The sequence below is a fragment of the Fringilla coelebs genome (assembly GCF_963513975.1).
Source record: "Fringilla coelebs genome assembly, chromosome: 33".
Classification (NCBI taxonomy): domain Eukaryota; kingdom Metazoa; phylum Chordata; class Aves; order Passeriformes; family Fringillidae; genus Fringilla; species Fringilla coelebs.
The window spans coordinates 846207-868125 of record NC_140059.1 but is presented as its reverse complement, the minus strand read 5'-3'; the positions used below and the strand labels follow the sequence as shown (position 1 = coordinate 868125).

At 63.8% G+C, this 21919-nt stretch overlaps 2 protein-coding genes across 6 annotated transcripts in view; one reads left to right on the top strand and one right to left on the bottom strand.

Annotated features, from left to right (window-relative positions):
• Positions 1 to 279: 279 nt before the first annotated feature.
• On the top strand, positions 280 to 10244 carry PQBP1 (polyglutamine binding protein 1). 5 transcript variants are annotated; one of them, XR_014616872.1, is made up of 8 exons: positions 280 to 397; positions 3017 to 3127; positions 4001 to 4112; positions 6418 to 6527; positions 7533 to 7625; positions 9210 to 9270; positions 9367 to 9568; positions 9901 to 10244. XR_014616872.1 is itself a non-coding variant. In XM_084224145.1 (7 exons), the coding sequence occupies exons 2-7, from the start codon at positions 3061 to 3063 to the stop codon at positions 9515 to 9517; spliced, it is 594 nt and encodes a 197-aa protein (XP_084080271.1). In that variant the 5' UTR covers positions 280 to 323; positions 3017 to 3060; the 3' UTR covers positions 9518 to 9652. The 5 variants fall into 5 exon arrangements, 3 of the variants coding, with proteins under 3 accessions (XP_084080271.1, XP_084080270.1, XP_084080272.1); XR_014616871.1 differs by lacking the exon at positions 4001 to 4112 and having other exon boundaries at positions 9367 to 9894; positions 9928 to 10244; XM_084224145.1 differs by lacking the exon at positions 9901 to 10244 and having other exon boundaries at positions 280 to 323; positions 9367 to 9652.
• A 2099-nt stretch (positions 10245 to 12343) lies between these two features.
• Positions 12344 to 21919, bottom strand: part of FTSJ1 (FtsJ RNA 2'-O-methyltransferase 1) — a 19123-nt gene continuing 9547 nt past the window's right edge. Inside the window, exons 10-17 of the mRNA XM_084224020.1 lie at positions 21564 to 21661; positions 20699 to 20777; positions 20546 to 20598; positions 20394 to 20447; positions 18463 to 18565; positions 18285 to 18368; positions 14755 to 14858; positions 12344 to 13301 (exon numbers count right to left, since the gene is read on the bottom strand). Coding sequence (XP_084080146.1) covers positions 12486 to 13301; positions 14755 to 14858; positions 18285 to 18368; positions 18463 to 18565; positions 20394 to 20447; positions 20546 to 20598; positions 20699 to 20777; positions 21564 to 21661 — 1391 coding nt within the window. The 3' untranslated portion in view covers positions 12344 to 12485. The remainder of the gene's footprint in view (positions 13302 to 14754; positions 14859 to 18284; positions 18369 to 18462; positions 18566 to 20393; positions 20448 to 20545; positions 20599 to 20698; positions 20778 to 21563; positions 21662 to 21919) is intronic.

The window sequence follows — 21919 nt, the reverse complement described above, 5'->3', positions numbered from 1 at the left end:
CCCGGTGCCGGTGGGAGGGCGGGGCGGGCTCGGGGAGACCCGGGAGGGGCCCGGAGCCCCCGGGGCCGCCATTTTGAGCCGGGACCCCCCCCCAAAAACAGCGCGGGGCCGCCGCCCCCCCCAACATGGCGGCGCCCGTGCGGTTCCCGCGCCGCGTTCCCGCGCGCTGATTGGCCGAGCGCCCGCGCCGTCCCGGCAGCCGATTGGTCGGGGCGGGCGTCACGTGGCCGGCGGAAAGGACCAGGCGGTTACCGGGGCAACGGGGGCGGGGCCAAGGGGGCGGTGCGGTCACGTGAGCGGCGCGAGGCCGGCGGCGGCTTCCGGTGGGAACCGGGAACGAACTGGGAGAACTGGGAGCGAACTGGGAGCGAACTGGGAGAACTGGGAGCGAACTGGGGTAACTGGGACCGAACTGGGACTGAACTGGGGTAACTGGGAGCGAACTGGGAGCGAACTGAGAGAACTGGGAGCGAACTGGGGTAACTGGGAGCGAACTGGGGTAACTGGGAGCGAACTGGGAGCGAACTGGGGTAACTGGGAGCGAACTGGGGTAACTGGGAGCGAACTGGGAGCGAACTGGGACTGAATTGGGGTAACTGGGAGCGAACTGGGAGAACTGGGAGCGAACTGGGACTGAACTGGGGTAACTGGGACCGGACTGGGAGCGAACTGGGAGAACTGGGACCGAACTGGGACGGAACTGGGATCGAACTGGGAGAACTGGGACCAGACTGGGAGCGAACTGGGAGAACTGGGACCGAACTGGGACCAAACTGGGGTAACTGGGACCGAACTGGGAGCGAACTGGGACTGAACTGGGGTAACTGGGAGCGAACTGGGGTAACTGGGACCGAACTGGGGTAACTGGGACCGAACTGGGAGCGAACTGGGACTGAACTGGGGTAACTGGGACCGAACTGGGGTAACTGGGAGCGAACTGGGACCGAACTGGGACTGAACTGGGGTAACTGGGACTGAACTGGGACTGAACTGGGGTAACTGGGAGCGAACTGGGGGAACTGGAACCGAACTGGGACCGAACTGGGACTGGACTGGGGTAACTGGGAGCGAACTGGGAGAACTGGGACCAAACTGGGAGTGAACTGGGGTAACTGGGAGCGAACTGGGACTGAACTGGGACCGAACTGGGACCAAACTGGGGTAACTGGGACTGAACTGGGGTAACTGGGACCGAACTGGGAGCGAACTGGGGTAACTGGGACTGAACTGGGGTAACTGGGACCGAACTGGGACCGAACTGGGACTGAACTGGGACCGAACTGGGACCGAACTGGGACTGAACTGGGACTGAACTGGGAGAACTGGGACCAAACTGGGAGAACTGGGACCAAACTGGGATAACTGGGACCGGACTGGGGTAACTGGGAGCGAACTGGGAGCGAACTGGGACCGGGCTGGGAGAACTGGGACCGGACTGGGGTAACTGGGAGTGAACTGGGAGCGAACTGGGACCGGGCTGGGAGAACTGGGACCGGACTGGGGTAACTGGGAGTGAACTGGGAGCGAACTGGGACCGGGCTGGGAGAACTGGGAGCGAACTGGGGTAACTGGGAGCGAACTGGGGTAACTGGGAGCGAACTGGGGTAACTGGGAGCGAACTGGGGTAACTGGGACCGAACTGGGGTAACTGGGAGCGAACTGGGACCGGGCTGGGAGAACTGGGACTGAACCGGGACCGAACTGGGAGAGCTGGGACTGAACTGGGAGAACTGGGACCAAACTGGGAGCGAACTGGGAGCGAACTGGGAGCGAACTGGGGTAACTGGGACTGAACTGGGAGCGCAGGGGGTTCCGGGGCTCCCCGGGGGGGTTCCCGCGGTTCCGGGGGGGCTCTGGGGGTCCCGGTCGGGTCCCGGTGTCCCCTCGGTGTCCCCGCTGTGTCCCCGGTGTGTCCCCTGTCCCCTCACTGTCCCCTCACTGTCCCCTCGCTGTCCCCTGGGTGTCCCCTCGCTGTCCCGATGCGTTCCCGTGCCCACAGTCGTTGTTCTCCCGGTGCTGAGCCCTGTCCCGGTGCATTCCCGGTGTCCCCGGTGTGTCCCTGTCCCCGGCCACTGCATTCCCGCTGTGTCCCCGCTGTGTCCCTGTCCCCTCGGTGTCCCTGGTGCTGTCCCCGGTGCTGAGCCCTGCCCTGTGCCCCACCCGGTGTCCCCGGTGTGTCCCCGGTGCTGTCCCAGTGTGTTCCCAGTGTGTCCCCGGTGCTGTCCCCGGTGCTGTCCCGGTGTGTCCCCGGTGTCCTGGTGCTGTCCCCGGTGTGTCCCGGTGCTGTCCCCACTGTCCCCGCTGTGTCCCCGCCATGCCGCTGCCCGTGGCTCTCCAGTCTGACCCCGGTGCTGTCCCGGTTCATTCCCAGTGCTGTCCCCGCTGTGTCCCCGGTGTCCCGGTGCTGTCCCCGGTGCTGTCCCAGTGGTGTCCCAGTGCTGTCCCCGCTGTGTCCCTGCTGTGTCCCCGCTGTGTCCCCGCCATGCCACTGCCCGTGGCTCTCCAGTCTGACCCCGGTGCTGTTCCCGGTTCATTCCCAGTGTGTCCCGGTGCTGTCCCCACTGTGTCCCCGCTGTGTCCCCGCTGTGTCCCCGCTGTGTCCCCGCCATGCCGCTGCCCGTGGCTCTCCAGTCTGACCCCAGTTCATTCCCAGTGCTGTCCCGGTGCTGTCCCCACTGTGTCCCCGCTGTGTCCCCGCTGTGTCCCCGCTGTGTCCCCGCCATGCCGCTGCCCGTGGCTCTCCAGTCTGACCCCAGTTCATTCCCAGTGCTGTCCCCAGTGTGTCCCGGTGCTGTCCCCAGTGCTGTCCCTGCTGTGTCCCCGCTGTGTCCCCGCTGTCCCCGGTGCCATCCCCGCCATGCCGCTGCCCGTGGCTCTCCAGTCTGACCCCGGTTCTGTTCCCAGTTCATTCCCAGTGTGTCCCCGCTGTGTCCCCGGTGTCCCCGGTGCCATCCCCGCCATGCCGCTGCCCGTGGCTCTCCAGTCTGACCCCGGTGCTGTCCCGGTTCATTCCCAGTGTGTCCCCAGTGCTGTCCCCGCTGTCCCCGGTGTGTCCCCGCCATGCCGCTGCCCGTGGCTCTCCAGTCCCGCCTGGCCAAGCGGGGGCTGCTCAAGCACGTGGAGCCCGGTGAGAGGGGGCGGGGCTTGGGTGGGTGGGGCTGGGGGTGTGGCCAGGGTGGGGGTGGGCGTGGCCTGCATCTACCCACCCCTAGAGCGCAAATTCATGGGGGCTGGGTGGGGGCGGGGCTAGGGAGAGTGGGCGGAGCTTGGTGCAATGATCTGAGTTGTGGGTGGTGTTCTTAGCTGGGGGCGGGGCTATGGGCAGTGGGCGGGGTTTAGCGGGGGCGGGGTCAGTGGCACTGGGTGTGGCTCTGGGATGTGGGTGGGGTCAGTGGCACTGGGTGTGGCAGGGTGTGGCAGTGGGCGGGGCCATGCTGAAGCCCCGCCCAGAGCCCGAGGAGGAGATCATCGCTGAGGATTGGGGCAGTGGGTGTGGTTTGGGCTTGTGGGTGGGGCAGTGGGTGTGTCAGTGGGCGGGGCCATACTGAAGCCCCGCCCAGAGCCCGAGGAGGAGATCATCGCTGAGGATTGGGGCAGTGGGTGTGGTTTGGGTTTGTGGGCGGGGCAGTGGGTGTGGCAGTGGGCGGGGCCGCACTGAAGCCCCGCCCAGAGCCCGAGGAGGAGATCATAGCTGAGGATTGGGGCAGTGGGTGTGGTTTGGGTTTGTGGGCGGGGCAGTGGGTGTGTCGGTGGGCGGGGCCCCACTGAAGCCCCGCCCAGAGCCCGAGGAGGAGATCATCGCTGAGGATTGGGGCAGTGGGTGTGGTTTGGGTTTGTGGGCGGGGCAGTGGGTGTGGCAGTGGGCGGGGCCGCACTGAAGCCCCGCCCAGAGCCCGAGGAGGAGATCATAGCTGAGGATTGGGGCAGTGGGTGTGGTTTGGGTTTGTGGGCGGGGCAGTGGGTGTGTCGGTGGGCGGGGCCGCACTGAAGCCCCGCCCAGAGCCCGAGGAGGAGATCATCGCTGAGGATTACGACGACGCCCACGTGGATTACGAGGCCTCGCGGCTCGAGGGGCTGATGCCGCCCTGGTACAAAGTCATCGACCCCACCTGGTGAGAGACCCCGCCCCGCCAGGGAGACCCTCCCCCTCCTGGTGAGACCCTCCCCCACCTGCCCTATAGGATCCATAGGTCCCCCCCCAGCCCTATAGGATCTATACCCCGTTCCCTGTGTCCCCCCCAGCCCTATAGGCTCCATAGACCTCCCCCCATGCCCTATAGGATCCAAAGACCGCCCTTCAGCCCTATAGGATCTATACCCCGTTCCCTGTTTCCCTCAGCCCTATAGGATCCATAGATTCCCCCCATGCCCTATAGAGTCATTACCCCCCAGCCCTATAGGATCCATACCCCCCCATGCCCTATAGGATCCATAGCCCCTGGACCTATAGGATCTTTACCTCATTCCCTGTCCCCCCTAGCCCTATAAGATCCATAGGCCCCTCATGCCCTATAGGATCCATACCCCACCATACCCTATACACTCCATACCCTTCATGCTCTACAGGCTCCATCCCCCATAGCCCTATAGGATCCATACCCCCTGGCTCTATAGAATCCATACCCCCTAGCCCTATAGGATCCATACCCCCTGGCCCTATAGGTTCCATACGCCCCAGCCCTATAGAATCCATACCCTGTCCCCTATAGACTCCATACCACCCAGACCTATAGAATCCATCTGCTTTTCCCCTATAGGCTCCACCCCCCCACCCCTATAGAATCCATACCCTGTCCCCTATAGGCTCCATACCCCCCCCATGCCCTATAGACTCCATACCCCCCCATGCCCTATAGGCTCCATAGACCCACCCCAGCCCTATAGGCTCCATACCCTGTCCCCTATAGAATCCATACGTTGTCCCCATAGCGGGCTGCCCTATTACTGGAACGTGGACACGGACCTGGTGTGGTGGCTGTCCCCTATAGAATCCATACCCTATAGAATCCATACGTTGTCCCCATAGCGGGCTGCCCTATTACTGGAACGTGGACACGGACCTGGTGTGGTGGCTGTCCCCTATAGAATCCATACCCTATAGAATCCATACGTTGTCCCCATAGCGGGCTGCCCTATTACTGGAACGTGGACACGGACCTGGTCTCGTGGCTGTCCCCTATAGAATCCATACGTTGTCCCCATAGCGGGCTGCCCTATTACTGGAACGTGGACACGGACCTGGTGTGGTGGCTGTCCCCTATAGAATCCATCCCCTATAGAATCCATACGTTGTCCCCATAGCGGGCTGCCCTATTACTGGAACGTGGACACCGACCTGGTCTCGTGGCTGTCCCCTATAGAATCCATCCCCTATAGAATCCATACGTTGTCCCCATAGCGGGCTGCCCTATTACTGGAACGTGGACACCGACCTGGTGTGGTGGCTGTCCCCTATAGAATCCATACCCTATAGAATCCATACGTTGTCCCCATAGCGGGCTGCCCTATTACTGGAACGTGGACACGGACCTGGTCTCGTGGCTGTCCCCTATAGAATCCATACGTTGTCCCCATAGCGGGCTGCCCTATTACTGGAACGTGGACACGGACCTGGTCTCGTGGCTGTCCCCTATAGAATCCATCCCCTATAGAATCCATACGTTGTCCCCATAGCGGGCTGCCCTATTACTGGAACGTGGACACCGACCTGGTCTCGTGGCTGTCCCCTATAGAATCCATCCCCTATAGAATCCATACGTTGTCCCCATAGCGGGCTGCCCTATTACTGGAACGTGGACACGGACCTGGTGTGGTGGCTGTCCCCTATAGAATCCATCCCCTATAGAATCCATACGTTGTCCCCATAGCGGGCTGCCCTATTACTGGAACGTGGACACCGACCTGGTCTCGTGGCTGTCCCCTATAGAATCCATACCCTATAGAATCCATACGTTGTCCCCATAGCGGGCTGCCCTATTACTGGAACGTGGACACCGACCTGGTCTCGTGGCTGTCCCCTATAGAATCCATACGTTGTCCCCATAGCGGGCTGCCCTATTACTGGAACGTGGACACGGACCTGGTGTGGTGGCTGTCCCCTATAGAATCCATCCCCTATAGAATCCATACGTTGTCCCCATAGCGGGCTGCCCTATTACTGGAACGTGGACACCGACCTGGTCTCGTGGCTGTCCCCTATAGAATCCATCCCCTATAGAATCCATACGTTGTCCCCATAGCGGGCTGCCCTATTACTGGAACGTGGACACCGACCTGGTCTCGTGGCTGTCCCCTATAGAATCCATACCCTATAGAATCCATACGTTGTCCCCATAGCGGGCTGCCCTATTACTGGAACGTGGACACGGACCTGGTCTCGTGGCTGTCCCCTATAGAATCCATACGTTGTCCCCATAGCGGGCTGCCCTATTACTGGAACGTGGACACCGACCTGGTCTCGTGGCTGTCCCCCAGCGACCCCAACTCCGTCATCACCAAACCCGCCCGCAGGGGGCGCTGCGCCGCAGGTGGGGGGGGCACCCCGAAAATGGGCAGGGGGGCACCAAAAATGGGGGGGGACACCTAAAATGGGGGGGGGGGGACACTGAAAATGGGGGGAGACAGCCCGAAAGGGGGGGGGGGACACTGAAAATGGGGGGGGGGGGGAGCCAGAAAATGGGGGGGTACCCCGAAAAGGAAGGGGGGGACACCCCAAAAATGGAGGGGACCCCGAAAATGGGCAGGGGGGGACACCAAAAATGGGGGGGGACCCTGAAAATGGGGAAGGCAACGAAAATGGGGGGGGGGGGACACCCCAAAAATGGAGGGGGGCAACGAAAATGGGCATGGGGGACACAGAAATAGGGGGGACCCCGAAAATGGGCAGGGGGGGACACCAAAAATGGGGGGGGACCCTGAAAATGGGGAAGGCAACGAAAATGGGGGTGGGGACACCCCAAAAATGGAAGGGGGGGTAACAAAAATGGGCATGGGGGACACAGAAATAGGGGGGACCCCGAAAATGGGCAGGGGGGGGACACCAAAACTGGGGGGGGACCCCGAAAATGGGCAGGGGGGACACTGAAAATCGGGGGGGAATCCCAAAAATAGGGGGGCACCCCGAAAATGGGGAGGACCCCGAAAATGGGGGGGACCCCGAAAATGGGGGGGCCAAAAACTGGGGGGAACACCAAAACTGGGGGGGGGACACCAAAAGTGGGGGGAACACCGAAAATGGGGGGGCCCAAAACTGGGGGGGGTCCCCGAAAATGGGGGGGCACTGCAGATGGGGGGGCCCCAAAACTGGTGGGAGCGCCACAGGTGGGGGGTGATCCCAAAAATCGGGGGGGGACCCCAAAACCTGTGGGGATCCCCAAAACCCGTGGGGGGTAATCGGGGTCCCCAAACCTCGGGTGGGGAATGTGGGGGTGCCCGGGGGGTTTGGGGGTGCCCGGCGGGTTTGGGGGTGCCCGGGGGGTTTGGGGGATCCCCCCGGGGGTTTGGGGGTGCCCTGAGCCCCCCTGGCCCCGCAGAGGCCGAGGAGCCCCCCGAGAAGGAGGAGGCGCCGCGGGAGCGCCGCGGGCACCGGCGCGAGGAGCTGGCCCCCTACCCCAAGGGCAAGAAAGGTACCCCCAAAACGGGGGGGATCCCCAATTTGGGGGGGTCCCTGGGGGGTGCAGAGGGGGTTTGGGGGGTTCTGCAGGGGATCCCCGAATTCTGGGGGGGGTCCTTGGGGTTTGCAGAGGGGTTTTGGGGGGTTCTGAACCGGATCCCCAAATTTGGGGGGCTCTGGGAGGTCCCAGAGCGGTTTTGGGGGTGCTCTGCAGGGGGTCCCCCAATTTTGGGGGTGGTCCCTGGGGTTTCCAGAGGGGTTATGGAGGATTCTGCAGGGGATTCCCGAATTTTGGGGGGGTCCTTGGTGTTTGCAGAGAGGTTTTGGGGGGTTCTGAAAGGGGATTCCTGAATTTTGGGGGGGTCCCTGGGGATTTCAGAGGGGTTTTGGGGGGTTCTGCAGGGAGTCCCCCAATTTTGGGGGAGTCCCTGGGGGGTTCTGCAGGGGGTCCCCCAATTTTGGGGGGTTCCTGGGGGATCACTGGGGTTTCCAGAGGGGTTTTGGGGGGTTCTGCAGGGGGATCCCCGAATTTTGGGGGGGTCCCTGGGGGGTCCAGAGGGATTTTGGGGGGCTCTGAGCGTTCCAGGGGGAATTCCCCAGGATTTTGGGGTGCTCCAGGGGGGATCCCCCATGATTTGGGATTCCCCGAGGTTCTGGGGTAGTGGGGGGGCTCCAGGGGGGATCCCTAGGATTTGGGGTTCCCCGAGGTTCTGGGTGGCTCTAAACATTCTGGGGGAGTAGGAGCCTCCCCCAGGATTTTGGGGGGCTCCAGGGGGGATCCCCCAGGATTTGGGGGTTCCCCAAGGTTCTGGGTGAGCGGGGTGGCTCCAGGGGGGATCCCCCAGGATTTCAGGGGGGGCTCCAGGGAGGATCCCCCAGGATTTTGGGGTTCCCCGAGGTTCTGGGGGGCTCTGAGCATTCAGGGGGAGTGGGGGGGCTCCAGGGAGGATCCCCCAGGATTTTGGGGTTCCCCCAGTATTTGGGGGTTCCCCGAGGTTCTGGGGGAGCAGGGCGGTTCTAGAGGGATTCCCCAGGATTTGGGGGGAGCTCCAGGGGGATCCCCCAAGATTTGGGGGTTCCCCGAGGTTCTGGGTGAGCGGGGGGGCTCCAGGGGGGATCCCTAGGATTTGGGGGTTCCCTGAGGTTCTGGGGGGCTCTAAACATTCTGGGGGAGTAGGAGCCTCCCCCAGGATTTTGGGGGGCTCCAGGGAGGATCCCCCAGGATTTGGGGGTTCCCCAAGGCTCTGGGTGAGCGGGGTGGCTCCAGGGGGGATCCCCCAGGATTTCAGGGGGGGCTCCAGGGGGGATCCCCAGGATTTTGGGGGTTCCCCGAGGTCCTGGGGGGCTCTGAGCATTCTGGAGGAGCGGGGTGCTCCAGGGGGGATCCCCCATGATTTGGGGTTCCCCGAGGTTCTGGGGGAGCGGGGGGGGGTTCCAGGGAGGATTCCCCCAGGATTTGGGGGTTCCCCAAGGTCCTGTGTGAGCGGGGCTGCTCCAGGAGGATCCCCCGGATTTAGGGGTGCTCCAGGAGTACCCCCCAGTATTTTGGGGTCCCCCCAATTCCCGGGGTGCCGCGCTGACCCCGCCGTGCCCGCAGGCGGCCGCAAGGACGAGGAGCTGGACCCGATGGACCCCAGCGCCTACTCGGACGCGCCGCGGTACGCGGGGGGGATCCGAGGGGGTTTTGGGGTACCCCCGGGTTTTGGGGTACCCCCCGGGTTTGGGGGGACCCCCTGACCCCCCTGACCCCGCAGGGGGACGTGGTCCACGGGGCTGCCCAAGCGCAACGAGGCCAAGACGGGCGCGGACACGACGGCGGCCGGGCCCCTGTTCCAGCAGCGGCCGTACCCCAGCCCCGGCGCCGTGCTGCGCGCCAACGCCGAGGCCTCGCGCCAGAAGGACTGAGGGGGCACCCCAAAAACGGGAACCCCGAATTGGGGGGTCCCCAAACGGGGGGTAACCTGAAATTGGGGGGTATCCTGAAATTGGGGGGTCCCGAATGTGGGAATAGCCCCGGCGCCGTGCTGCGCGCCAACGCCGAGGCCTCGCGCCAGAAGGACTGAGGGGGCACCCCAAAAACGGGCACCCCCAAATTGGGGGGTCCTCAAAGTGGGGATGGCGTGAAATTGGGGGGTCCCGAATGTGGGGATAGCCCTGGCGCCGTGCTGCGCGCCAACGCCGAGGCCTCGCGCCAGAAGGACTGAGGGGGCACCCCAAAAACGGAACCCCGAAATTGGGGGGTCCCCAAAGTGGGGATGGCCTGAAATTGGGGGGTCCTCAAAGTGGAGATACCCTGAAATTGGGGGGCCCCAAAGCGGGAATATCACAAAACCCCCACCAGCCCCTCCAGAATCTCCCAAAGCTCCAGGCACCCCCAAACCGGGGACACCCCAAAACTGGGGCACCCCAAAACAGGGCACCCCGAAATTTGGGCGCCCCGAAATTTGGGCGCCCCGAAATTGGGGCACCCCGAAATTGGGGCACTCCAAAAGTGGGGATACCCTCAAAACCCCCACCAGCTCACCCAGGAACCCCCAAAGCTCCCCCAAAACCGGAGCACCCCCAAACCGGGCACCCCGAAATTGGGGCAGCCCCAAAGTGGGGATAGCCCAAAATTGGGGGGCCCCGAAATTGGGGATACCCCGAAATTGGGGCACCCCAAAAGTGGGGATACCCTCAAAACTCCCACCAGCTCACCCAGGAACTCCCAAAGCTCCCCCAAAACCGGAGCACCCTCAAACAGGGGCACCCCCAAACTGGGACACCCCAAACTTCCACCAGCCCACCCAGGAATCTCCAAAGCTCCGGGGCACCCCAAAACCGAGGAACCCCAAAATTGTCCCTGTCCCCTCCGGGATCCCCCAAGGCTCCAGGGACCCCCCGAAACCGGGGATACCCCAAAACCAGGGACACCCCAAAACCGGGGACACCCCCAAACACCCACGAGCCCACCCAGGAACCTCCAGAGCTCTGGGGATCTGGTGACACCCCAAAACCGGGGTACCCCCGAACAGGGACACCCCAAAACCCCCAGCAGCCCCTCCAGGAACCCCCAAACCCCTGGGAACGCTCCCTGCCCCCAGCCCGGGTGAGTCCCCCAAACATCAGCGGGACCCCAAATCCCCCAGAGCACCCCAAAACCTCACCGGGTCCCCCAGAGCACCCCCAAAACCTCAGCGGGTCCCCCAAGTCCCCCAGAGCACCCCAAAACCTCAGCGGGACCCCCACAGCATCCCCAAAACCCAGGGGTGCCCCAAATTCCACCCCAAACCCCCCCAGGACCCCCCAAAACCCAGGGGTGCCCCAAATCCCCTTGGACCCCCCCAAGCCCCTCCCAGGAACTCACAGACCCCGAGGGGCCCCCAAAGCTCGGGGTCCCCCCAAAACCTGGGGTCCCCCCAAAACTTGGGATCTCCCCAAAGTCCCGAGGATCCCCCCAAAGTTCAGGGTCCCCCCAAATTCCCCCGGACCCCCAAAGCTCGGGGTGCCCTCCAAATCCCCCCCGAGGGTCCCCCCAAATCCTGGGGACCCCCAAACCTGCCCAAACCCCCAAAGCTCGGGGTGCCCCCAGACCCCCGAGGGTCCCCCCAAAACCTGGGACCCCCAAATTCCCCCGAGGGTCCCCCCAAAACCTGGGACCCCCAAACCTGCCCAAAGCTCGGGGTGCCCCCAGAACTCCCCCGAGGTTTCCCCAAAGCTCGGGGTGCCCCCAGACCCCCGAGGGTCCCCCCCAATTTCAGGGTCCCCCCAAACCCCCCCGAGGGTCCCCCCAAAGCTCGGGGTGCCTCCAAACCCCCCCCGAGGGTCCCCCCAAAGTTCAGGGTCCCCCCAATCTCCCTCGAGGATCCCCCCATAAAATTTCAGGGTGCCCCCAAACCCCCCCGAGGGTCCCCCCCAAAGTTCAGGGTGCCCCCAATCCCCCCCCCGAGGGTCCCCCCCAATTTCAGGGTTCCCCCAAACCCCCCGAGGGTCCCCCCAAAGTTTGGGGTGCCCCCAGACCCCCGAGGGTCCCCCCCAATTTCAGGATCCCCCCAAACCCCCCCGAGGGGTCCCCCCCAAATTTCAGGGTGCCCCCAAACCCCCCCGAGGGTCCCCCCAAAACCTGGGGACCCCCAAACCCCCCGAGGGTCCCCCCAAATTTCACGGTCCCCCCAATCTCCCTTGAGGGTCCCCCCAAATTTCAGGGTCCCCCCAATCTCCCCCGAGGATCCCCCCCAATTTCAGGGTGCCCCCAAACCCCCCCGAGGGTCCCCCCAATTTCAGGGTCCCCCCCAAATCCCCCCCACGAGGGTCCCCCCCAATTTCAGGGTCCCCCCAAACCCCCCCGAGAGTCCCCCCAAAGTTCAGGGTCCCCCCAATCTCCCTTGAGGGTCCCCCCAAATCTCGGGGTGCCCCCAAACCCCCTGAGGTTTCCCCAAAGTTTGGGGTGCCCCCAGACCCCCGAGGGTTCCCCTGTAAAATTTCAGGGTCCCCCCAGACCCCCCCGAGGATCCCCCCCCAATTTCAGGGTGCCCCCAATCCCCCCCCCGAGGGTACCCCCAAAGCTCGGGGTCCCCCCAATCCCCCCCGAGGGTCCCCCCAATTTCAGGGTGCCCCCAAACCCCATGAGGGTCCCCCCAAAGTTCAGGGTGCCCCCAATCCCCCCCGAGGGTCCCCCCTATTTCAGGGTCCCCCCAATTTCAGGGTCCCCCCAATCCCCCCCCATGTCAATAAAGGCGCCGCAGCCCCGGGAGCTGAACAAGGGGCGTTTACTGGGGGAGGGGGCACACGCGTGTGCAAGGGGAGGGTCCTGGGGGGGCTGGCACACCCAGGGGGGGGCCTTGCACACCCACCAGGGCCTTGCACACCCAGGGGACCCTTGCACACCCAGGTTTCAGTCCAAAAGACGGAGCCGATGCAGCTCCTCGCACGGGGCTCCTTCCCCCTCGCACGGGGCTCCTTGCACACTCATCCCCTCCCATGGGGCTCCTTGCACACCCATCCCCTCCTGGGGGGCTCCTTGCACACCCATCCCCTCACACGGGGCTCCTTGCACACTCATCCCCTCACACAAGGCTCCTTGCACACCCATCCCCTCCCAGGGGGCTCCTTGCACACCCATCCCCTCCCAGGGGGCTCCTTGCACACCCATCCCCTCGCACGAGGCTCCTTGCACACTCATCTCGCACGAGGCTCCTTTCTCTTCCTCCTGGAGGGCTCCTTGCACACTCATCCCCTCCTGGGGGGCTCCTTGCACGCCCTTCCCCTCCCACGAGGCTCCTTCCTCTTCCTCCCATGGGGCTCCTTGCACACTCATCCCCTCGCACGAGGACCCTTGCACACTCATCTCCCCCCTGGGGGCTCCTTGCACGCCCATCCCCTCCCACGAGGCTCCTTGCACACTCATCTCACACGGGGCTCCTTGCACACTCATCTCCCCCCGGGGGGCTCCTTGCTGTTCCTCCCGGGGGTCTCCTTGCCCGCCGGTCTCACACGAGGCTCCTTCCTCTTCCTCCCAGGGGTCTCCTTGCACACTCATCTCACACGAGGCTCCTTGCACACCCGTCCCCCCCCGGGGGTCTCCGTGCCGGCCCGGGGGGCTCTCGGGGTCGGGGTCCCCCCCCCGGCGCAGGCGGCAGGCCCGGGCGTAGGGGGGGGCGATGGGGGGGGCGGGGGGCGGCACGTAGCGGTACGGGCGGGAGGGGTCCAGCTGGGGGGGAGGGGAGGGTGGGATGGGGACCAGTACGGACCAGTATGGGCCCCCAGTATGGACCAGTATGGCCCCCCCAGTACGGACCAGTATGGCCCAGGGCCTCCCAGTATATCCCAGTGCTGCCTCACGCCCACAAGCACCAGGCAAGAACTCCCCAGTCCCTCCCGGTTCCCCCCAGTCCTTCCCAGTTCCCCCCAGTCCCCCACAGTGCTCCCACTCCCATTCCCAGTCCCCCCAGTGCCTCTCCCAGTCTCCCCCAGTTCCCAGACTCCCATTCCCAGTCCCACCAGTCCCATTCCCAGTCCCTCCCAGTGCCCCCAGTCCCATTCCCAGTCCCATTCCCAGTCCCCCCGGGCCCATTCTCAGTCCCTCCCAGTCCCCACTCCCTCCCAGTCCCATTCCCAGTCCCAGTCCCATTCCCAGTCCCTCTCCCAGTGCTCCCAGTCCCATTCCAGTCCCATTCCTAGTCTGTCCCAGTCTCTCCCAGTCCCCCCAGTCCCTCCCAGTCCCATTCCCAGTGCTCCCAGTCCCCCCAGTCCCATTCCCATCTCTCCCAGTCCCCCCAGTCCCTCCCAGTCCCATTCCCAGTCCCTCCCAGTACTCCCAGTCCCCCCAGTCCCATTCCCAGTGCTCCCAGTCCCTCTCCCAGTGCTCCCAGTCCCATTCCCAGTGCTCCCAGTCCCTCCCAGTCCCCCCAGTACCTGCAGCGGGTAGGTGCGGTCGGGGTCGAAGGCGCTCAGGTCCCTTCAGTCCCATTCCCAGTGCTCCCAGTCCCCCCAGTCCCATTCCCAGTCCCTCTCCCAGTCCCTCCCAGTACCTGCAGCGGGTAGGTGCGGTTGGGGTCGAAGGCGCTCAGGTCCCCCCAGTCCCATTCCCAGTGCTCCCAGTCCCATTCCCAGTCCCATTCCCAGTGCTCCCAGTCCCTCCCAGTCCCTCCCAGTCCCCCCAGTACCTGCAGGGGGTAGGTGCGGTCGGGGTCGAAGGCGCTCAGGTCCCCCCAGTCCCATTCCCAGTGCTCCCAGTCCCCCCAGTCCCTCCCAGTCCCTCCCAGTCCCTCCCAGTCCCCCCAGTACCTGCAGGGGGTAGGTGCGGTCGGGGTCGAAGGCGCTCAGGTCCCCCCAGTCCCATTCCCAGTGCTCCCAGTCCCCCCAGTCCCTCCCAGTCCCTCCCAGTCCCTCCCAGTCCCCCCAGTACCTGCAGGGGGTAGGTGCGGTCGGGGTCGAAGGCGCTCAGGTCCCCCCAGTCCCATTCCCAGTGCTCCCAGTCCCCCCAGTCCCTCCCAGTCCCTCCCAGTCCCTCCCAGTCCCCCCAGTACCTGCAGGGGGTAGGTGCGGTCGGGGTCGAAGGCGCTCAGGTCCCCCCAGTCCCATTCCCAGTGCTCCCAGTCCCATTCCCAGTCCCATTCCCAGTGCTCCCAGTCCCTCCCAGTCCCTCCCAGTCCCCCCAGTACCTGCAGCGGGTAGGTGCGGTCGGGGTCGAAGGCGCTCAGGTCCCCGCAGGCCACGAAGGGCACGATGAGCCGGGAGGGGCCCGAGAGGCGCGACAGGGCCAGCCCTGGGGGCACCCCAAATCACACTGGCACCCCAAATCACACGGGCACCCCAAGTCCCAATGGGCACCCCAAATCCACCCCAAATCCACCCCAAATCCCATGGGCACCCCAAATCCAAACCCAAATCCCATGGGCACCCCAAATCCCACTGAGCACCCCAAATCCACCCCAAATCCCACGGGCACCCCAAATCCCACGGGCACCCCAAATCCAACCCCAAATATCAATGGGCACCCCAAATCCAACCCCAAATCCAACCCCAAATCCCAATGGGGACCCCAAATACCACTGGGCGCCCCAGATCCCAATGGGCACCCCAAATCCACCCCAAATCCAACCCGAAATCCCATTTGGTACCCCAAATCCCACTGGGCACCCCAAATCCCACTGGCATGCCAAATCCACCCCAAATAGCATGGGCACCCCAAATCACACTGGCACCCCAAATCCACCCCAAATCCACCCCAAATCCCATGGGCACCCCAAATCACACGGGCACCCCAAATCCCACTGGGCACCCCAAATCCCACGGGCACCCCAAATCCCACTGGCACCCCAAATCACACTGGCACCCCAAATCCACCCCAAATCCACCCCAAATCACACGGGCACCCCAAATCCCACTGGCACCCCAAATCCACCCCAAATCCCACTGGCACCCCAAATCACACTGGCACCCCAAATCCACCCCAAATCCCATGGGCACCCCAAATCCCATGGGCACCCCAAATCCCATGGGGCACCCCAAATCCACCCCCAAATCCACCCCAAATCCACCCCAAATCCCATGGGCACCCCAAATCCCACTGGCACCCCAAATCCCATGGGGCACCCCAAATCCACCCCAAATCCCATTGGGTACCCCAAATCCACCCCAAATCCAACCCAAATCCCATGGGCACCCCAAATCCACCCCAAATCCCAATGGGCACCCCAAATCACACTGGGCACCCCAAATCCACCCCAAATCACACTGGGCACCCCAAATCACACTGGGCACCCCAAATCCAACCCCAAATCCCAATGGGCACTCCAAATCCCATGGGCACCCCAAATCCAACCCCAAATCCCATGGGGCACCCCAAATCCAACCCAAATCCAACCCAAATCCCAATGGGCACCCCAAATCCAACCCAAATCCCAATGGGCACCCCAAATCCACCCCAAATCCCAATGGGCACCCCAAATCCCAATGGGCACCCCAAATCCACCCCAAATCCCATGGGGCACCCCAAATCCAACCCAAATCCCATGGGGCACCCCAAATCCAACCCAAATCCCATGGGGCACCCCAAATCCAACCCAAATCCCATGGGCACTCCAAATCACACTGGGCGCCCCAAATCCCAATGGGTACCCCAAATCCACCCCAAATCCCCTGGGCACCCCAAATCCCAATGGGCACCCCAAATCCCTAACCCTAACCCTAACCCCAAATCCAACCAAATCCCATGGGCACCCCAAATCCACCCCAAATCCCATGGGCACCCCAAATCCAACCCCAAATCCCAATGGGCACCCCAAATCCACCCCAAATCCCATGGGCACCCCAAATCCACCCCAAATCCCAATGGGCACCCCAAATCCACCCCAAATCCCATGGGCACCCCAAATCCACCCCAAATCCCAATGGGCACCCCAAATCCAACCAAATCCCATGGGCACCCCAAATCCCAATGGGCAGTCCAAATCCAATGCAAATGCCAATGGGTACCCCAAATCCCACTGGGTACCCCAAATCCCACTGGCACCCCAAATCCCACGGGCACCCCAAATCCACCCCAAATCCCATGGGCACCCCAAATCCCACTGGCACCCCAAATCCACCCCAAACCCCATTGGGCACCCCAAATCCACCCCAAATCACACCCAAATCCCATGGGCACCCCAAATCCAACCCCAAATCCCACTGGCACCCCAAAATCCCATTGGGGACCCCCACAATTCTCCCAGGGGTCCCTCAGAATGTCCCCAGACACCCCCAAATCCCTCCTAGGACCCCTCAGAACATCCCCAGGCATCTCCAACCACCCCCAGACACCCCAAAATCCCATCAGGAACCCCCAATATCCCCCCAGACACCCCCAAATCCCTCCAGTAACCCCTCAGAATGTCCCCGACACCTCCCAATGCCCCCCAGGCACCCCCAGATCCCCTCAGACACCCCAAAATCCCATCAGGGACCCTCAATATCCCCCCTGGGACCCCTCAGAACGTCCCCAGACACCTCCCAACCCCCCCAGACACCCCAAAATCCCATCAGGGACCCCTCAGACACCCCTAAATCCCACCAGAGACCCCTCCAATTGTCCCCAGACACCTCCCAACCCCCCCCAGACACCCCAAAATCCCATCAGGGACCACCCAGACACCCCCAAATCCCTCCAGTAACCCCTCAGAATGTCCCCAGACACCTCCCAATGCCCCCCAGACACCCCCAGATCCCCCCAGACACCCCAAAAGCCCATCAGGGACCCCTCAGAACATCCCCAGACACCCCAAAATCCCCCCAGACACCCCCAAATCCCATCAGGGACCCTCAATGTCCCCCCTGGGACCCCTCAGAATGTCCCCAGACACCTCCCAATGCCCCCCAGACACCCCCAGATCCCCTCAGACACCCCAAAATTCCACCAGGGACCCCTCAGACACCCCCATATCCCACTAGAGACCCCTCAGAACATCCCCAGACCCCTCCCAGTGCCCCCAGACACTCCCAAATCCCATCAGGGACCCCTCAGACACCCTAAAATCCCACCAGGGACCCCTCAGACACCCCCAAATCCCACCAGAGACCCCTCAGAACATCCCCAGACACCTCCCAATGCCCCCCAGACACCCCAAAATCCCTTCAGGGACCCCTCGGACATCCCCAAATCCCATCAGGGACCCTCAATATCCCCCCAGGGACCCCTCAGAATGTCCCCAGACACCTTCCAATGTCCCCCAGACACCCCAAAATCCCATCAGAGAGCCCCAAATCCCCCCAGACACCCCCCAAATCCCATCAGGGATCCCCCCAAATCCCCCCAGACACCCCCAAATCCCTCCAGTAACCCCTCAGAATGTCCCCAGACACCTCCCAATGCCCCCCAGACACCCCAAAATCCCCCCAGACACCCCAAAATCCCATCAGGGAACCCTCAGAATGTCCCCAGACACCTCCCTATGACCCCAAGATACCCCAAAATCCCACCAGTGCCCCCCAGCCCCCCCAAATCCCCCCGGAGCCCCTCACCCTCCTGGGGCTCCAGCAGCGGGTTCTCCATGCTGGGCACGAAGCCCTCGGGGGGGCTGTACCCCAGACACCCCCAAATCCCATCAGGGACCCCTCAGACACCCCCAAATCCCATCAGGGACCCCTCAAATTGTCCCTAGACCCCTCCCAGTGCCCCCCAGCCCCCCCAAATCCCCCCGGAGCCCCTCACCCTCCTGGGGCTCCAGCAGCGGGTTCTCCATGCTGGGCACGAAGCCCTCGGGGGGGCTGTACCCCCGGCACACCACAAAGGCCTCTGCCAAAAGAGGGGGTGGGGGGGTCCCCCAAACTCAGGGGGGGTCTCCCCGCGGCCCGGGGGGGTCCCCAGGGGTTTGGGGGGGGGGTCCCACCGATGCTGGAGTTGCGGCTGCTGCGGGGCTTGGCGCAGGTGACGTCGGGGAAGAAGAGACGCAGCTGGGAGTAGAGCAGGGTCACGTCCTTGCCCCGGAAAATCTGGGGGGGCAGGGGGGGTCAGCGAGGCCTTTGGGGGGGCAGCACCCCTTTTGGGGGGGCAGCACCCCCTTTTTGGGGTCAGCGACCCCTTTGTGGGGGCAGCACCCCCTTTTTGGGGTCAGCGACCCCTTTGTGGGGGCAGCACCCCCTTTGTGTGGGGTCAGCACCCCCTTTTTGGTCTCAGCAACCCCTTTTTGGGGTCAGCAACCCCTTTTTGGGGTCAGCACCCCCTTTGTGGGAGCAGCACCCCCTTTTTGGGGGCAGCGACCCCTTTGGGGGGGCAGCGACCCCTTTGTGGGGTCAGCGACCCCGTTGTGGGGTCAGCACCCCCTTTTTGGGGTCAGCGACCCCTTTGTGGGGGCAGCACCCCTTTGTGGGAGCAGCACCCCCTTTTTGGGGTCAGCAGCCCCTTTTTGGGAGCAGCGACCCCTTTGTGGGTGCAGCACCCCCTTTTTGGGGGGCAGCGACCCCTTTGTGGGGGCAGCACCCCCTTTTTGGGGTCAGCGACCCCTTTGGGGGGGCAGCACCCCCTTTGTGGGGTCAGCGACCCCTTTGTGGGGGCAGCGACCCCTTTGTGGGGGCAGCACCCCCTTCTTGGGGGGCAGCACCCCCTTTTTGGGGTCAGCACCCCCTTTTTGGGAGGAGCACCCCCTTTGTGGGGTCAGTGACCCCTTTTTGGGAGCAGCGACCCCTTTGTGGGGGCAGCACCCCTTTGTGGGGTCAGCACCCCCTTTGTGGGGTCAGCGACCCCTTTGTGGGGTCAGCACCCCCTTTGTGGGGGCAGCATCCCCTTTGGGGGGGCAGCACCCCCTTTTTGGGGTCAGCGACCCCTTTGTGGGGGGCAGCACCCCCTTTTTGGGGGCAGCACCCCCTTTTTGGGGAGGGGGGTGCTCCAGACCTACCCCTGATTTTGGGGGGAGCCCCTCAAGGAACGCTCAGAATGTCCCCAGACACCCCAAAATCCCATCAGGGAACCCTCAGAATGTCCCCAGACACCCCAAAATCCAATCAGGGACCCCAAAATCCAATCAGGGAACCCTCAAAATGTCCCCAGACACCCCCAAATCCCATCAGAGACCCCTCAGAACATCACCAGACGCCCCAAAATCCCATCAGGGACCCCCAAATCCCCCCAGACACCCCCAAATCCCTTCAGGGAACCCTTAGAATGTCCCCAGACACCCCAAAATCCCATCAAGGACCCCTCAAAATCCCCCCAGACACCCCAAAATCCCATCAGGGAACCCTCAAAATGTCCCCAGACACCCCAAAATCCCATCAGGGACCACAAAATCCCATCAGAGAACTCTCAGAATGTGCCCAGACACCCCCAAATCCCCCCAGACACCCCCAAATCCCATCAGAGACCCCTCAGAATGTCCCCAGACACCCCAAAATCCCTCCAGTAACCCCTCAGAATGTCCCCAGGCATCTTCCAACCCCCCCAGACACCCCCAAATCCCATCAGAGACCCCTCAAAATGTCCCCAGATGCCCCAAAATCCCGTCAAGGACCCCTCAGAATGTCCCCAGACACCCCAAAATCCCATGAGGGAAGCCTCAGATTGACCCCAGACACCCCAAAATCCCACCAGAGACCCCTCAGAACATCCCCAGACACCCCAAAATCCCCCCAGACACCCCAAAATCCCATCAGAGACCCCTCAGAACGTCCCCAGACACCCCCAAATCCCATCAGAGACCCCTCAGAACATCCCCAGACACCCCAAAATCCCTCCAGGGACCCCCAAATCCCCCCAAACACCCCCAAATCCCCCCAGACACCCCCAAATCCCCCCAGACACCCCCAAATCCCTCCAGGGACTCGCCTTGGCCACGAAGGTGCCGCCTTTCTTCAGGACGTGGGTGGTGATGTTCAGCGCCTGGAGGAGGGGGGACCCCAAAAAGGGGATTTGGGGGGGTCTGGGGGGTCTCCAGGAGGTTTTGGGGGGGATTTGGGGGGCTGAACCCCCACACTTACCGCCAGCAGCAGCTGGGCCTGGATGTACTCGTCGAGGTCGTGCAGCCCCGTTACTGTGGGGGCAATTTGGGGGTCAGGGGGTTTTGGGGGGGGTTTTGGGGGGAGTTTTGGGGGTTCAGGTGCCCCCCCCGGGCACAGCCCCCCCAAACTCACCGTCAGGGGCTCCATCACAGACCACCAGGTCAGCCGGGTGCCCCTCGAAGTGACGCCGGATCTCCTGGGCCGTGGAGGCCTGGGGGGCACGGGGGGAGTGGGGCAGGAAGGGGTTAATGGGGTCAGGAATGGGGTCTGGGGGGCACAGGGGCAGGAAGGGGTTAATGGGGTCTGGGGGGCACGGGGGGAGTGGGGGCAGGAAGGGGTTAATGGGGTCAGGAATGGGGTCTGGGGGGCACAGGGGCAGGAAGGGGTTAATGGGGTCAGGAATGGGGGCAGGAAGGGGTTAATGGGGTCAGGAATGGGGTCTGGGGGGCACGGGGGGAGTGGGGCAGGAAGGGGTTAATGGGGTCTGGGGGTCAGGAATGGGGTCTGGGGGTCACAGGGGCAGGAAGGGGTTAATGGGGGCTGGGGGGCACGGGGGAGTGGGGCAGGAAGAATGGGGTCAGGAATGGGGTCTGGGGGGCACAGGGGGAATGGGGGCAGGAAGGGGTTAATGGGGTCTGGGGGGCACAGGGGGAGTGGGGCAGGAAGGGGTTAATGGGGTCAGGAATGGGGTCTGGGGGGCACAGGGGGAATGGGGGCAGGAAGGGGTTAATGGGGTCTGGGGGTCAGGAATGGGGTCTGGGGGGCACGGGGGGAGTGGGGCAGGAAGGGGTTAATGGGGTTGGGGGGCTCAGGCGGGGTTTGAGGGCTCAGGCGGGGTTTGAGGGCTCAGAGGGGTTTGGGGGGGCTCACGTGGGGGTTTGGGGGGGGCTCAGATGGGTTTTGGGGGGCTCAGGTGGGTTTTGGGGGGGCTCAGGCTGTTTTGGGGGGCTCAGGCAGGGTTTTGAGGTGCCCAGGTGGGGGTTTTGGGGTGCCCCACCTTGGTGATGTCCCCCTGGAGGGGGGGGCCATGGCGGGGCTCAGGGTGTTTGGGGGGGCTCAGAGGGGTTTTGGGGGCCCAGGTGGGGTTTTGGGGGGCTCAGAGGAGTTTGGGGGACTCAGGCAGGGTTTGGGGGCTCAGAGGGGTTTTGGGGGCTCAGGGTGTTTGGGGGGGCTCAGGTGGGGGTTTTGGGGGCTCAGGCAGGGTTTGGGGGCTCAGGTGGGGCTTTGGGGGCTCAGAGGAGTTTGGGGAGCTCAGAGGGGTTTTGGGGGCTCAGGGTGTTTTGGGGGGCTCAGGGTGTTTTGGGGTGCCCAGGTGTGGGTTTTGGGGTGCCCCACCTTGGTGATGTTCCCCCC

Excerpts from the sequence above, each read along its gene's own strand:
- PQBP1 (XM_084224145.1), top strand. The coding sequence starts at position 3,061 with ATGCCGCTGCCCGTGGCTCTCCAGTCCCGCCTGGCCAAGCGGGGGCTG. Across the intron at positions 4,113-6,417 it reads AAAGTCATCGACCCCACCTG|CGGGCTGCCCTATTACTGGA; the intron begins GTGAGAGACCCC and ends TTGTCCCCATAG. Across the intron at positions 7,626-9,209 it reads CTACCCCAAGGGCAAGAAAG|GCGGCCGCAAGGACGAGGAG; the intron begins GTACCCCCAAAA and ends CCGTGCCCGCAG.